Source organism: Varanus komodoensis, unplaced genomic scaffold (assembly GCF_004798865.1).
Source record: "Varanus komodoensis strain SLA01 unplaced genomic scaffold, ASM479886v1 scaffold13_3, whole genome shotgun sequence".
Taxonomy (NCBI): domain Eukaryota; kingdom Metazoa; phylum Chordata; class Lepidosauria; order Squamata; family Varanidae; genus Varanus; species Varanus komodoensis.
Window position 1 is genome coordinate 14207548 of NW_025335409.1, and position 16158 is coordinate 14223705.

At 40.1% G+C, this 16158-nt stretch overlaps 1 protein-coding gene across 1 annotated transcript; it reads right to left on the reverse strand.

Moving 5' to 3' along the window:
* Positions 1–8208: 8208 nt before the first annotated feature.
* On the reverse strand, positions 8209–15734 carry SYPL1 (synaptophysin like 1). Its single transcript, XM_044423469.1, has 5 exons — positions 15660–15734; positions 14090–14208; positions 11137–11341; positions 9563–9751; positions 8209–8337 (listed from the first exon to the last, which is right to left on the reverse strand). The coding sequence occupies exons 1-5, from the start codon at positions 15726–15728 to the stop codon at positions 8209–8211; spliced, it is 711 nt and encodes a 236-aa protein (XP_044279404.1). The 5' UTR covers positions 15729–15734.
* Positions 15735–16158: the final 424 nt, after the last annotated feature.

The following is a 16158-nucleotide window of genomic DNA, read 5'->3' on the forward strand; positions in this document are numbered from 1 at the left end:
AACTAGACAACACTCAGATAAATGGACCAATAAGCTGACTCAGAATAGAGCATGTCCATATGCAACTAATATTCTGCTGAAAGACTTGTCTTAGTTAAGGGTTTGTGACCTGCAGCTTGGCAAGCGATTCTCTCAAAGGTACAAGCATAGTCAAGGCAAAGGCTAAGTTGTAACAATATAGTTATTACTGCACTACCACAGGATTGCACAGTCGGTTTTAGCACCCTTTGAGATCAGTTGCAGTCATATTGCTCTCTCCCCCGCCTCCATTATTGTAAAATTTAATCTGTGCTTCAGTAATAAACAAATAGGAGCTATAATTCTATACACACTCACTTGGGAATAAGTCCAGTACAGCTTACTTTAGAGTAAACCTGCCTAGGCTTGCATTGTAAGTAAACAAAATGTTGGACTTATAGGTTTACTTTGTATTTTAATTAAGTGATAGAAAACTTTTGTATGATGTTCGCTGGACCCAAATGGGGAAATGCCTACCATCTCTGTGCGTCCAGAGAACATTTTAGGTACATTATGTCACTGATTCATCACCAAAGCAATCTGTAATTGTGTATGTACTGATAAGTAAATTAAGTTTGGAAGGTGGTTACATTAAGTATAAAGAAAGCTAAGGAGTATTGATTTATCTCCATCTTCTTCCAATATGCAAATTATTGGTTCAAAAATATTTCATATGGGAAACAGTTCTGCAGTAATAATGAGGTATCTCTTTCAAGCTTTGTTTTATACTGTTTGCATCTTTACCACCATCATTTACTGTTTTTGTATGTCACAGAATCAAGCTAATAGCTACCCCCCCTCCCCAATTAAAGTACTGTAAAAGTAAGAAGCCATAATGAACTTCAGGTACGTTTGTAGCACTTCCCCCTTCCCTAACTCCAAATACACATCACAGAAAACAGGAAGATCCATCTGGAAGTACAAGGAAGCTTCTGGACCAGAGGGCAGCACTTGTGGGGTTGAGACCTGGAGTATGCTCAAGTCTCCACAGGCCAGATGAGGACCTCCACTGGTTGGATTAGGCCCATGGGCCAGAAGTTCCCTTCCAGTGCCATAGTCTATGCAGCAGACAACTTTATAAGTGTGACATCCTTGTTACAAGAGAAACTTTGTCATCATTGGTGCTGGTGCCAGAGAATGTCCTTAACAGCTGTCACCACAAGGCCAGTGAATCCCAACTGGGTTTCAAGGTTGCCTTTCTTTTGGCCATCTTGAACGTCATGAATTGTGTGAAGCTGGTTAGGCTTGGCTTTTTTAATGAGATGAAAATGTATGGTATTCAAAAGGGCCTTCTGGTCTGGAAATAACTTTATTGCCTGCTCTTGACAGGGAAGTGGTACCTTGCACAGAAGGGCTTAGTGATGTGCATGTCCTGAAAGCCAAATGGGATGACATGGGCAATATATAATCATATTTTACATGCTTCTTGTTTTGGAGTGTATAGCTGGAGCAAGATCAGAGCTGTACTACATGGGAAGAAAGTGAACATTTCCTAACATCCCAATGGAACATCCCTCCCTATGCAAGGTACTGTTTGTTCTGGGATGGAAGCTTTATGCCCAGAGCAAAGACTAGCCATGTGTCCTAAATTTTCACAGAGAAAATTTAGATTCTTAATTGAAAGTCTGGGAGACATTAGTAAGAGAGCACGCTTTGCAGTAGCTTTACAACAGTGTCCTGCTTACACTAATTCAGCCATTGCTTCAATCATGCGACACTGACAGACATACTCAGCTGAGTATAACATGACCACTGTGTAAACAGACTGCAGGACCAGATAGGCCTTTGCTCTGATCCAACACATCTTGTTTTATGTTGCTAATTCAGTAGCACCAACCAATTAAAGAGGTAAAAGTTGTTCAGCCAGAGCGTTTCATTTTCCACTTATCAGAAAATCACATAATGACAGGGATAGAAAGAATGATTCACAGTCAGTGGGCAGCCCTGTCATGTCAAGAGTTTACCGTGGATCTGCTGTTGTTATAGTGGCAAAAGTTCAAACACTAATGATGTAAGTTAGCCATTCAGAACTCTGCAATGCCATTGTATTTACTGGACTTGAGCAAATAAAATAATCCTATTTGTGCATGAGTGGTTTTCTGATGAAGCAAGAGGTGCCACTGCCACTGAAACCCATATTGTTGTTTTAATCTTACCATTGACACAGCTTTGAAATGCTTGTGGCTACAGCAGGCTTGCACAAAGATACCTGTAGATCTTAGTCACCCACATAAAATGACTTGAAAGCATGTCATACATTTTCCAGTCTGTATTTACCCTGCTAGGATTCTTATCAACTCCTGTGTGGATGCAAAGAGCCAACACTTTGATTGAAAGAAACCTTAATAGCTTGTGTGTGAATAAAAAGCAGTAGTTCTGAGGGGAAAAAATAGTAGGTTCTTCATATTTGCATTTCTAATTTAAAGAATACCAACCTGCCTTTTTGGAAAGTATTTCCAAGGCAGGAAACAACAGCACAGTTAGAAAAGTAAAGCTGCATGAGGTACAATTCTGTAACAGTGTCTAGGGGGCCATAGGATTTTTCTGGATCTCAGCTCTGATGGCAGAGCTGGGATTCTGTGTTTGGAACGCCCCCACAGCTGGCAAGGAAAGAACCACACAAGCTGCTTCTCCAAGGTCACACAAACAATCTTGGAGAGGGCAGGCAATTAGCACTGCTGAATGAAGTATCTTGGCAGCAACTCAGCCTTCATCCTTCCTTCTCTAAAGTACTACAGCTAGATAGCTGAAATGCCTTCATGTTCTTCCCACCCTGTATAGTGTGCCTGTAACTCCAAGTTACTGGCAACCTCATAGGATTGCTCTCTAAATATTTTACTATTTTTGTGTTTTATTATTTTAATACCTACAGTGTAATTTTGCATCTTATATTTAATATTGCATTTTATGCTGTGTTATTAGTTTCATTGTGTTGATTTTATTATGATTTTAAGTAGTGAGATGCATTTTATGAGGCATTTACTAAATTTGAACAAAAACGTAATTATAAAAGCAATGAATCAAATAATAAAGACAAACAATTCCAAATAGCATTGTTAAGGAGTAATTAACCATAACTGGCATATTCAGCTGTCAAAAGCTAATCTGAATTCAAAAAGGGTTTTCAAAGCTTGCTTTGATGGACCAAGAAAAATAGGTGAAAGTGAGCCTAGTATACTGAATGCAACCCACTCTGAACTTCTGAACAAGCTCCCTCAAAGTTTGCATGAAGAACATGAAAAGAATGGGAGACAAATCCCTGTGGTACCCTGTGAGTTCCCACTGGGAAGGACAGTTTTCCCATATTGTCTGATAGAATCCATGGTGCTCTTACCTACAGGTCATACCAAAATGACAGCATGGTTAAAGTATTACAAGAACACAGTAGGAACCATTCAGAAAAGCCATTCCCTCTAGGAAAAGGAAAGATTAGGAATGCTTCTTCAAAGGTCATGTTTATGGTTTTTAGAAGCAATTGCATGTGTTTGCTAGAGTGTCTAATCTGTGTGCCATAATCCATGCTTAACCTGCAAAATGCCACTGTTCTCCTTCCAAGAAAACCAAATATTAGCAACTCCACACTTAAATAACTTAGTTCCAGCTACATGCAAATCATATTCTATCACATTCCATTATTTGTTTTATTTATATCCTACTTACTTTCATCATGGGAGTCAAGGCTACATACAGGGGTGGCCCTCAGGCACTTGAAGCACTAAGCTTTCTATATAGCTGAAGAAAGTTTGAACCTAAACCTCCATCTACAGCACCAGTGCAAGTCAAATTCCATATGCTCAGGAGACAGTGCAACTTTAAAAAAGAAGGTAGTGGAGGTGTGTGACAGAAACAACCATCAAGCACACAGTTCATGTGGCATACTTTGACAGGAATTAGTTTATTTCTTCACAGTAGTCTAGATATATTTAAAGTGCCCCTGGAAATACTGTAAAAATTGTTCATACAACAACAGTGACACCTAGTGGTACGGAGAAGCTTTTTCTCAGAACTAATTAACAGAACTATTTTGGTTTTTAATGTTTTCAGGAACTTGTGAGCATCTTAATGTTTAACTGGCCCTGTGAAACTCTACAAGATATAGTGGGAATATGGCCTTAAAGGACATTAAACCAATAATTACACAGTATTGCACTTTGGTCTTATTGATTTTTAAAGGGCTTTGATGTACCTATTTTTTTCTGGACCATACGTATCACTGAAAAAAGCTGGTTAAGGAAAATAGATAATCTACTACTAAGAACAAGCTATCTTAAGAACAAGTTGATGGGTGACTTGGGGTTATAGACTGCCAAGCCTTTATTGCACCAAACTCTTAGTAGTGCAACAATGCAGTGATTAAAGTAGCATAGAGTCTTGTACACCTTCATGACCAACACGTTTTTCTGGCTTTTATGCAGCATAGCAGGGTTGGCCAGACCAAGGCTTGTGAGCCTCATGTGGCTCTGTTTATTTTGCAGCTCACGGGAGGCTCAGAGCCTCCCTATTCCTCCTTCAGTATGGATCCCAGTGATGGGACAGGCATGATTTCAGTGGGCTCTCCTAAGGCTGTCATCCTGTCCTGCTCTCTTCCTGAAGTTCTGGCTGGGCCAGCAGCCTCATGAGAGCTCATCCCATGCTGCTCCAGCTGATGGGCTCCTTTGTGCTTGTTATTTCCTTATTCAAAAACAATGTTATTTCCTTATTCAAAAACAATGAAGTAGACAGACACATGTGCATGGATGCCTTGGATTAAACTCAATGGACCCAATCAATCTGCACTCTTAGTGAGATTCGTTTAATGGTTAATTGCCTAGCCTAGTAGAATTCGCTATGATGCGCAAGTACCAGTTGGCTTTTAATTGTACTAAAAGCCTATATAATTATTTATTAAAAGCTTTTGTATGCCATCCTATTATACAAAAACCTCAGGACGGCTTACAATATTACAAGTGAATTATCTATGAAACAAATTACAAAAACTCTTTGCCTGATTATCCACCTAAATAATTGCAACAATGTCTGCTTGGTCATAAAAAAATCAATAAGTATATGTTCATGTCTTGGATCTCTCAAACATGTGACAATTGTTGTATGTGGCTCTTCCACTGAGCAAGTGTGGCTGCCCCTGGACTTTAGCCTGCCTCATCAAATGCATTAAGTGCTATTAGAATTTCAGCCTTCTGCAATGGATAAGTAGCAGTGCTGGAGAAATTGTAAACCATGAGGACAAAATAACATGTAGGAGGCAGTGTCAATGAGATTGTTCATGTGAGCCGTTCACCAAACACATTGTCTTTCCTTCCTGGTAAATGGCAGCGGACTGGGGACAAAAGCACTAGCCATGCTCCCCTCCCAGTCACCATTCCCTTGAGAAGTGGATGCAACAGGGACTTTCTCCAGCTGGTAGAAGCTCTGCACCCAACTGGAACTCCTGCTTTTTCAGGGTTCTAAATCAGCCAGCCTCTACATATACAAGGATGTTTGCACTTCCTAGAAATCAGAGTGTGGGGCTCCAAAAGCCATTAACAAAATCCACCATGCACACAAAAATCACAGCATAAACTGTGAAATCAAATGGACTGTTAGTTCTTAAAACAAGGTCCATCCCAACTGACTGGCTGAAAGAAATCTAATTCAAATGCTAGCTACCAGTGTGTCAACTCTTTAGACATTACTAGGCAGTCAATCAAGGGTGGAAAAATTGTTGCAGGGTTGACCTTCTCATTTGCTTCTACCTCTGTTAAAAATACAACAGGACACTCTCTTTGTGTAATACAGAAAAACAGTAAGGTTGTGGCTGGTTTGTGGTGAGACACTGTAACTGCCCTAAGAGTTACAGTGAGAGATCACACAAAATAATTTTCCCCAAGCTATCAAGACAATTTTATCATTTGAAATAAATTAACCACAAGACAACATATATGAACAACTCCTCACTTGGCAATGGTCATCTGAAACACTGGAACTCGGCCTCCACATTAAAATCCTTTGCACATTGCCTTGTGCAACTCTTAGTTTTGTACACTATATGCTGATCTACAGCCATATAAATAAAAGGATACTTGAATGTGAGTCTAAGCTTTGAAGGTTCGAAATCATTTGCAGGCCACAACAGCAAGCCTGGAGGTTTGTAAGAAGTAAATCTATCATGTAAGCTTTGCAACGGTGCTTTTTCAGGTAGTTTTGAGGCAAGATACCTGCTCAGTAACAGACAAACAGCCCAACTCTAATCAGCATCAAGTCCAGGAGTAGGTAACCTCTTTCAGCAAGGAGGTCTCATTCAATTTCAGATCAGCTCCTGGAGGATACATTCCAGTGGTGGACAGGTTTGAAGGCAAAAGGAGCAGAATTCAAGGCAAAAGGAGTAAGGCCAAAGAGAAAAAATAGCAGCATATCTGAAGATCTTACAAGCCTTGGAAGAAACAAATCTGGAACTTCACAAGACAGGTGAGGGTTGGCTAAACAAAAGTGGGATGGGGCTGAGGATCCCTGATTTATTCAAAGTTTATCACTTCCATCTCATGAGAAAGCCTCACTTAGACATCAGCTTGCAGTTTCTATACTTCAGCATAGCTGGAATATTCCTGGGGGACTGCGCATGAAATCAGTTGCTAACAGATCTACAGCTATTCTGTAGGCAGCCATCACTGCCTGCATTTAGGAAGGCAAGACCCTAGCATATACAGTGTATAGCAGGGGTCCTCAAATTTTTTTACCAGGGGGCCAGTTGAACGCTGCCAGTGCTGGGCATGAGTCGGAAAGGTGGTGCCGGCGGTGCATGTGGGCGGGGTGCGCAATGAGGGGAGGAGTGGTGAGGTGGGGGCAGGCACGCACTGCAAGGTGGGAGCACGAGGCAGTGGCTTGCTTGCTTGGAAATCATCCTCTCTGAGCAAGCAAACCACTCATTTTCTCCAAGCGAGCAAACTGCGTGCAGGGTAAGGTGGGCGGCAGCGGGCATGTGTATGAGTATGGGCATGCGGTGGGTCCAAATGGGCATGGCGGGCCGGATCTGGCCCCCAGGCCTTAGTTTGAGGACCCACAGGCTCCAGAGTACTCAGTGCATAACAATGCTGTCAAGCAAAGGGACTTCCTCACAGCAGCCCCCTTTAAATGCTATAGGGTTGGGGGACCCTGCTGAGGGCTATGGTGCGGGGAACTGAGGTGGTCCCCAAAAAGCTAGATACAACTTCTGTGAAGCAAGCATTTCCAGCTATGACACATATCAAGATTAAAACTTTTCTGGACGAATGTCTGCTTGTTATATAACTGAAAGTTTGAAAGCATCTTCCAGAAAGTATCTTGCCAGACACTGAAAAAACTGGCAAAGGTTAGGACACTTTATATTGTCCTTACATCAGTTGATAGCATGTGTTATAGTACATTCAATGCTGCAAACAAAAGATTCCTAGAAACTTTCAATTTATTAGGTTAACTGAATCCAAAGTACAGGTGCATTACAGGCAGGTCCTCAAAGCAGCAGCCATGTTTGTTTGTTTGTTTTACATCAAACTTGGTACTATTCAGGATCTTCCCAGAGTCTTTCTTGTACCTATCTAACTAGTTCTTTCAGGAACAGGCTCTCTCATCCTCAGAGTTTGCATTTTAAACATGTTGTCACTGGTGGTTTAAAAATGGGCACAGGTTACCACCTCAAATATTTAGAAGATCTGCCTCAGTCCTTATAGCATTTATGTTTCATGCTGTGTCCAATATTTACTCTTCTAAAGCAACAGTTAAACAAATTACACTGGTCAGAAATGCAAAAATGCTAATTTGAGAATTTTAAATTAGACAAGTTAAATGTGCTTAAGCAAAGGTTTTCCACACATTAGCATTAGTGTGCAAAGTTATTTTGAACCTCAGATTATGCACCAAACAGAAGTGCAACGTGAGTTTAGAAGAGTATTACACTGACAAGATTTAGTAGAAATCAAATGCAAGATATTTACTTTCTGGAACAGATTTTGAACTAAGTTCTAAACAAGTATATACACAAGTTTGACTGAATTAGAAATTCCAATGAAGTGTAAGCCATCCCAAAAATTACTACATTTTCTATCCAGAGCATATGCTTTGACATTTTATATCCATGAAAAAATAGTTACTGTAAAGTACTCTGAACCTTAGGGGTTTTTTTCCAAACTGTTGTCAACAGATTGCAACAGGACTGTTCTGGTATGAAGCTACATCTGTTTAGATTCCTGAGGCAGGTGGATAGAGCCCAGAGGTGGGGGAATTACCACTTGGTTTATGCAGACTCGTCTCCTTGTATACAAACCAAGCATTTCCTGCCCACAGAATCATATTTAGCAAGCCAAAAACCTGTATAAAGAACAGAAATATACGTTAGTTGCTACCTTACAACTGAAGAGAATCAATACATTTTACGCTTCTTTTAAGCATGTGGTGTTTTATGCAGCAGCTTATTATATATTCTGCCTTTTTTCCTACAGGAAATGCAAGGTGAATTAGCATAATATTCCTCCATGCCATTTCATCCTCACAATCACCCTGTGATTGAGTCAAAGTCACACAGCAAGTCTCATAGGTAAGTGGGGTCTAGAACCTGGATCTTCCAAGTTCTTTTGCAGATGAAGCGACAGGCATTAAATAGATTGAATATTTTCATGGTTTTAATTGTTGGATTTGCTAGACAGAGTCAACTGCTGGTTAAGACAGAAATTGGCATCTGTTTAGTTGGACAAAGAAGGTCAAGTACATTATCAAGATCACAATCTCATATACACTTACATGGAAGCAAAGCCCACTGAACTCAGGGAGTGGGACTTACTTCAGACCTATAAAGAAAGAATAGATCAAGCTGCAAGTGTACTGGACTTTTAGAACCAATGTCTGAATTAAGCTTCAATTCTTAACATCCATCCTATCTAACTAGAATTAAGCTTCAATTCTTACCATCCAACCTATCTAGTATTTATATTGACAACTGAAGGCCAAATCCAGCCTATAGCCTCAAGTCTTCAGTTCCCAATACAAAGCCTGAAGGCCAAACCACAACTGGTCCATGGGAAATCAGCAACAGAACCTACCAACTTGTATTTTTGAACTTTACACCCCTCTCCCAATTCCTTCTAATTTGGGACTACAGCATGGGATGAGTTAAATTTCAAGCTGATAAGCAATTTCTCAGGAGAGCAGTTCCTGTTAAGCTTTATGAGGATTCTTCTCTCCCAGCCTTTTTAATGTTGGAGAATTCTGTCTCTCCAGCCCATAATATTTAGCAAATATGCCTTGGAACTCTTTGCCTTATTTTTGCTTTGCCATAGCCCTCTGTCTAAACACACTTTTTATTTTAAAGGTTGCTCCCTTACACTGCCACTTGGAAACAAGTTTCAGCTTTCAGTTTGGAAAGCATACTATAGGATATTATGTTCAGATTTCAAGCATTACAACTCCTTTTGCCCCAAGTTCTACTTCCTAGGGCTGTTAACCAAACTTCTGTTGTAGTCAGCAAGACAGCTTCAGTGGCTGGGTGAAATAAAACAAACAAATCAGTACTTGAACATTCAGGTGTTAATATACATACCACAGACACATTCAGACTTCCCATGCTGGTAACAGAAGCAAAAACACAAGAGGACCCTGATAATTTGCAAGCAGGTATTTCTTCCACAATGCGTGGACCAGTTGACACTTTGATGTCAACAAGAGCCTTTGCCCAGGCAGCACTGCTGACCAGCCACAGAAAAACAGCACCCAGAGTGAAGACGTAATCCTGTAGAGAGAGTCACATTGTTCAGCATAGTACAAGGCTTTCAAGATTACAGAAATGAAATGCTACCTGACATCTACTACACAATATATACTAGTACTAAACTGATGACTTTAGTATTGTCAGTTTTATTTCACCTTAAGCTTTATTCACTTATGCATAGCTTTAGATACACTTGCAGAAAAACAGGGAATAAAGCAAATAGGTTCAGTAAGCTTTGTGTATTGCACTGTACAAAGGTTACAGCTCAGTGGAATCTCCAGTTGTAAAACCTCCAATTGGAGAATTATGTTTCTATGCAATTTAGCAAGAATCCTGTAATTTTGTCAGTTAAGATCAATTCTGCAACCATCTATATACTCCTAGCAAACCTTTTACTATTTATTGGAAAATGTTTTGACTCTTGCCAAAATGAAGGCTGCTCACAGAATTCATGGCTGTAGCTTTTCATTCAGCACATCAGCTAAGATGCAGGGCTGAGGATTCACTTATGGCATATTTGTTTTTAGAAAACTTTGGAAGCAATCTCTTTATTGTATCATGGAGCATGGCACAAGTGAGATAAAGACCCGCTGGTTAAATTTAGCCTTAGAAAAGATGTACTGTTCTTCCTTATACTGCAAGAACTTAAAATGCATATTTATCATCTTCAGTTTCATTTAAGCATATTCTGGCCATAAAAGTGGACAGAAATTCCCTGTTCCAACTGAAATGAAATGCTGCATTACATTCTGAGCTTTCACCAGATAAAATATTGTGCAAATTAGGAGCTGCACTCCCTAATATATTCAATAATGAGTTTATTTTTCCAAGGGGAATATACAGTACTCTTTCCACATTCCATTTTGTCCTGACAGAGGTAAGCTAAGTTAAGTGACTAGTCCAAGGCCATCCAGTTCTAGTCAAGCAGGGATTCAAACCCAGGTCTCCCTAGTCCTAATTTGACATTCTTAACTACTATTATCACATCAGCTCTCCACTAATGCAGAGGCATCACACTCAGCCAAGTCTGTGGCATTTATCTCTGTCTCTTCAGGTTGCTATGTGGTCAGCAGGCAATGCCAAAAATTTCACTAATATAAATCTCAAACATTCTTTCAGAATAAGTGGGAATGCAATAGTTTCTTGGCCTGAATAGTAGAACTGGTCACCTGGTTATGAAGCCACATTAAGTTTCATAATTTTACTTACCCTACAGGTGCATATTTTCACAACCCCTTTTCAGCTTCTATCAAGTTCAAGCGAATTCCTGCATATTGTGAATATTAGATCTGCCTGAACTCTTAACAAATGTATAGTAAGCCTTAGCTATCTACTTATATCACTTCAAGGCTGAACAAGAGCTTTCTCTCTCTCTTTACATCTTACCCCAAATCTCAGGAACTTACTATTATTGGGAAAATGCCACCACTCCGATATATGTGCATATAACCAAGGTACAGCACAAGGGCAACTATGCAGTACAAGAACATCAAGACTGCTAAAGTTACAAAGAATTGTGCAGAGGAGGAGAAGTTGCCCACAAGGTGGAACTCGGACCATGTGCCATTGCATCGAGTAGGATCTGGTGAACTAAATGTAACTTGGTTCAACCTAAAAAGGAGAGAAGTGATGAAAAAACTCTCAGGGAAAGCATATTCCACAGGCACAGACATAAGAGGAGCACATATAATTTACCTAGATGGGCTGCTAAAGCTAAGCTTCTTTTTAACTGTCAACCAGCAAATCAAATTTGAAGTTCCTGGTATTCCATATCAGAAAGTTATAAACTATAGCACTGACAATATTAGCTATAGCTAGGTCTACAGCTCATGGTATGTTCCAGGTTAATATAGCATATTCTAGGACTATACTATGTAATCTGTACATGTCTTTTGAAAAAATGTGTTCAATACTAGTTTTCCCTACCCCCCCCATGAAAAAACAGCCCTGCAGACCCCAAATCATACTGGGACTACAGCACCTACAAGCAATAGCTTAGAAGGGAAAGGAAGCAGTGGTAGTTTATTGGATAAAGCAATAGTGACTATTACTTCATCTATGAACAAAGAAAACTGTGGAGGATACCTAGCATTAAATAGCAGTCAATGTTTAAGTGAGGCTTTTCTTCATTTTGTATTTCTGCTTGGGATAGAATTACCTCACAAGTTAGGTCAACATCTACCACAATGTTTTTTTTAAGTGTGACACCCAAACTGAGGCATTTCTTCTACACACACACACACACTATGTGTATTTGTTTATGCTAGGGAACATGAACACTGCAAACATCTTTTGTGGGCAATATGCAGTCTCCAAGGAATACTTGAGAACATCTGCACTTAAGCATGATCTGATCTGGTTTTATAAATCTTCCATGCAATAAAGACAATCTCTAAGGAATATTAGAGAAAGTGCAGAAATGTACAAGAAAAAATGTTATAATTTAAGGCAAAATCCTATGCATGTTTAGACGGAAAAGTCCTACAACTCCAGCATTATTCTAGCTGTGGTACATTGCATATGCTATCAAAGAAATACACTAGCTAAGAATGCTAGTACCTGTAGGATTGTTTCGTCTAAACAGGAATAAGATTGTGCCATTAATATACTTGCCTGCAAGAGATGTAGACATAAACATGAGGACTGATTTTCTATACAGCATTACTATCTAGAAGTCAGTCCAGCCCTAAGGACACCCATACTGAACAGCAAGTTGATTTCCTGGATTATAGAAAACAAGGTTCCTAATGGGTCCAGTGGTCACCAGCCTCTCTCTCATTTGGCTCTCACTTTATGGCCTCATTTATACAGGAAGCACAATGAGGGGATGGTGCACTATCCCTTTACAGACAGCAAGTCCTACTCATATTTTTGTGTAACTGCTTGTGTAAAAACCACATGCAAGTAGAAAAGGATCATGGCAGGCTGAACTACACATCATGTTATAGCTTATGTGGGGGAGAATTAAAATCAGCATTCTTTAACACAGTCTGCTCGTCTTACATTAGGCTTCTATTACCTAATCCTTAGCAAATATAGACCATGCTTTTCTCTCCTGTTACTGCAGCACTCTAAAAGAAACACTGGAACACAAAGTATAAACTGGTGTTTGTTTCTTTCTCTCTAAAAATAGACATGACTCATTTTTATAGGTGCAAAAAAGCTACTTTGGCAAAGAACAAGCAAGCATGAAGTGACTAGGAAAATGAAATCTAGAATAATTTGAAGGTAGAGTTTTACCTTGCATCTATCCCATAATAATGACTTCTAATTTAACTGTAGCATTGCCAACCATGATCCCTTTCTACTTGCACATTGCTTTCATGCAGGCAAACAAGAAGCACCCTTACTACTTGCAGTCTATAAAGGCACAGCACACTTAACCACCTCAGCAAGTGTAAGTCAGGTCATAAACTGAGGGCAGAAGGAAAGAGAAGCCAGCTGACCCAAAGATTATTTGAGCCTTCCTTTCTATAAACTATGAAATCAGCTATCTTTTCAGTGTGGGTGTCATTAGAGTCAAACTGATTTTTGGTGGTACCATGGCGAATAAAATTAATCTTTCAGATTAATGTCACAGTAACTATTTTTTATGACTGTTTCCTGATACCACTTGTGGGCATGTGTACTCAGGGCTCAGTCCTATACGTTTAGACAAAAAACTCCTGCAGCTCGCTGCATACCCTGTCAGTGTAATTTTGGCTGGAGTACACAGCACATTCCAGCCCACAAGAATGCTGGAGCTGCGGGGCTTTGTCCTGTCTAAATATGCATAGGATGATACCATAAGCAAACAAGATGCAGCTTTTTTATGCTACAGATTTCTGCGCTCTAGAATTCCTTAGAGAGCACATTTATTACTTTGGCAAATTACAATATTATGCATGTTCACCAGTGTTCCTGGAAGCCAATGTATATTGTCCACAGAATATACAAGGCACTGTTAAGATACATATACTGGCTAAAAAATACGCACAGTATCTTCTTCATTAACGGGCTGTGTATATTCTCCATGAGGTGTGATGAATGTACACAATGGCAAGTTCTTTATTTAAAATATTTACATCCCATCCTATATGCAAAACGTCTCAAGACAGCTTACAAGAAACAAATCAATAAACAAAACAATTAATTATGTATATTAGCTATTCAATTCACACAGCCCAAGCATTTTGTGTGTGTATGTACATGCATGCACACACACACACACACACAGAGTGCATTCACCACTATAGGAAAACTTATCTAGCCAACCATCTGAGGAATACTGCTGGACCAATCCAGTAATAATGGGACGCTAGTTAACAAGGACAGAGTCCAAGCGGTAGGACTTCCATACCAAAAGATACTACAGCTAACCTGAAAGGATAGGCAAAAGCAGCTGTTACTGTTCTGTTCACAAGCCCTTTACATGAGACTAGAATTGTAGTTGCACCTTTATAGCCTCCACATGTAGCAAATACAAAGATAGAAGAGATCTGTATAAAAAGGAGACATCAATCAATATATGCATTTCTTCTTGCTTGCAAGGAATACTATACAGTATGTCTTACTGACTTGGGGCTCAAATTTATGCATGTTTACACTGAAAAATAAATATATTATAATTACCAGTATTTCCCTGCCAACATGGCAGGTTGGAGAATACTGGGATTTGTAAGGCCTTTTTTTTGTCTACCCATACATAAGAGCACCCACTCCTTTTCTCAAAACAGTCAATTTTAGGTAAGTGCTTTTTTCAAAAACACACAAGTTAAAATGCTATAGGACAGGGTCTTTTTCAACCATGGTTGATACTATAATGGTCATAGTCTGTTTATACTGCAACTGAATGCACACTTTTCTGGAAGTAAGCCCACTGAACACAGTATGATAGTAATGTGTAAGAGGGTGTTTTCGTGCCCATATGTAAGGTAAGTGCATAGAGCATTTATTTTTCACAGAGTTATCATTATTGTCAGCTACACAACAAAAAGAAACATGCAGGGAGAATGTGCTTCCAGCATGTATCTACTGAACCTTTGCTAGTCATCGAATTAATAATGGCACAATTGCTTTTGACAGCTTAGTAAGAAGCTTATGAGAAGACAGGAACTCCAAATATTCAACAAATATTTTTGGGATGTCTCAATCATCTTTAGGAAGCAATTACATGGACAAAACTCCTAAACTTTAGTCAAAATAGTATCAGGATATTCCTTAAAAGCTTAGTTTCTACCATAAACTTAATTTACTTTCACCTTTGTCATACATGGGTTTTCTTCGTCCTGCCATTTTAAAGCATTGCTAATATGTACCCAAATATCTCAGATCTTGTCAGAACTATTGTTGAACAATAATTATTGCTAAGCAGACCTGCAGAGCATGACTGTTGCACAGTTAGCAATGCAAGGAAATCCCAACATTTTAAAAAACTTTATTAGCTTTTCAGCCTGACCCATTAGCTATAAGGCTCCCTGGGTGGGTTACAAATTATGACTTCATGAGATGCTTGATATTGAAATTCTTAAAAATTAAGATTTTGGATTTGTAATTTTAAAGTGAGAAAAATATTGGGTTTACATGAGCACATGTCTCAGAAAAAATATATAACAGTTCTTTGAGATTCAATATTCCATATTAAAGGAGTAGGGGGTATCAATCAACAGAGGTTTTTTTAAAAAAAGAACTGCTTTAAGCCAGCAAAGGGCAAATTTAGGCCACACCAAGTCTAGCAAGAAAGTCCATTTCATCAATCCTAGTTCTTTAGCAGACTTTAGAGCAGGCCTAGTAGCTTCCTAGGCCCAAAAGCCTTCCCTTCCCCGCCTGCTTTTGGGGAAGAGCAGTTCATCCACCCCTGGTTTAAAATAGGCTCCCCCCTCCCAAACTGCCCCATCGAGGAAAACTTCCCTTCCATCTAACGCCCCTGCCCCCCCCCCGAGAGACTCACCCATTCAAGAATCTTGATGAAACCCAGGGGCTCCCTGAGTGGGCTAAGATCAAGGTGGAAATCGCTCATTTTCTGTGGGAGGAAAAACAGGCATTAAAAGTGGGACAGCCAAAGGCCCAACACACCGCCTGGACCAAGGGGGACGCGCGCAAGCAAGCGCGCAAGCAACCTGCCTGATCCTCTAGCTTCCCCACTTACTGCAGCCGCCCTGGCGCCTGCGACCCCCTATAGAGCCTGCCCCAGCGAGCCCCGCCCACAAATGGAATCACCTTTTCCTCATTGCCCAACTGTCGGCTCGCAATAGGCCGCGCTCGACGCCAGCTGCCGCTTCTGCTCCGTTTCCGCAAGGCTGAGCGTGGCCCAAGAGCTCCCGGGGCCACCCCTTAAACCGGTATGACTTCGGTTCCAAGCAGCGGGCTGGGCGCAGTCGAAGAGTCCCCTGCCATTCGTGGGGGCCTGTGTCCTCTGCTGAAACGTGCATCTTGAGGAAACTCCATTG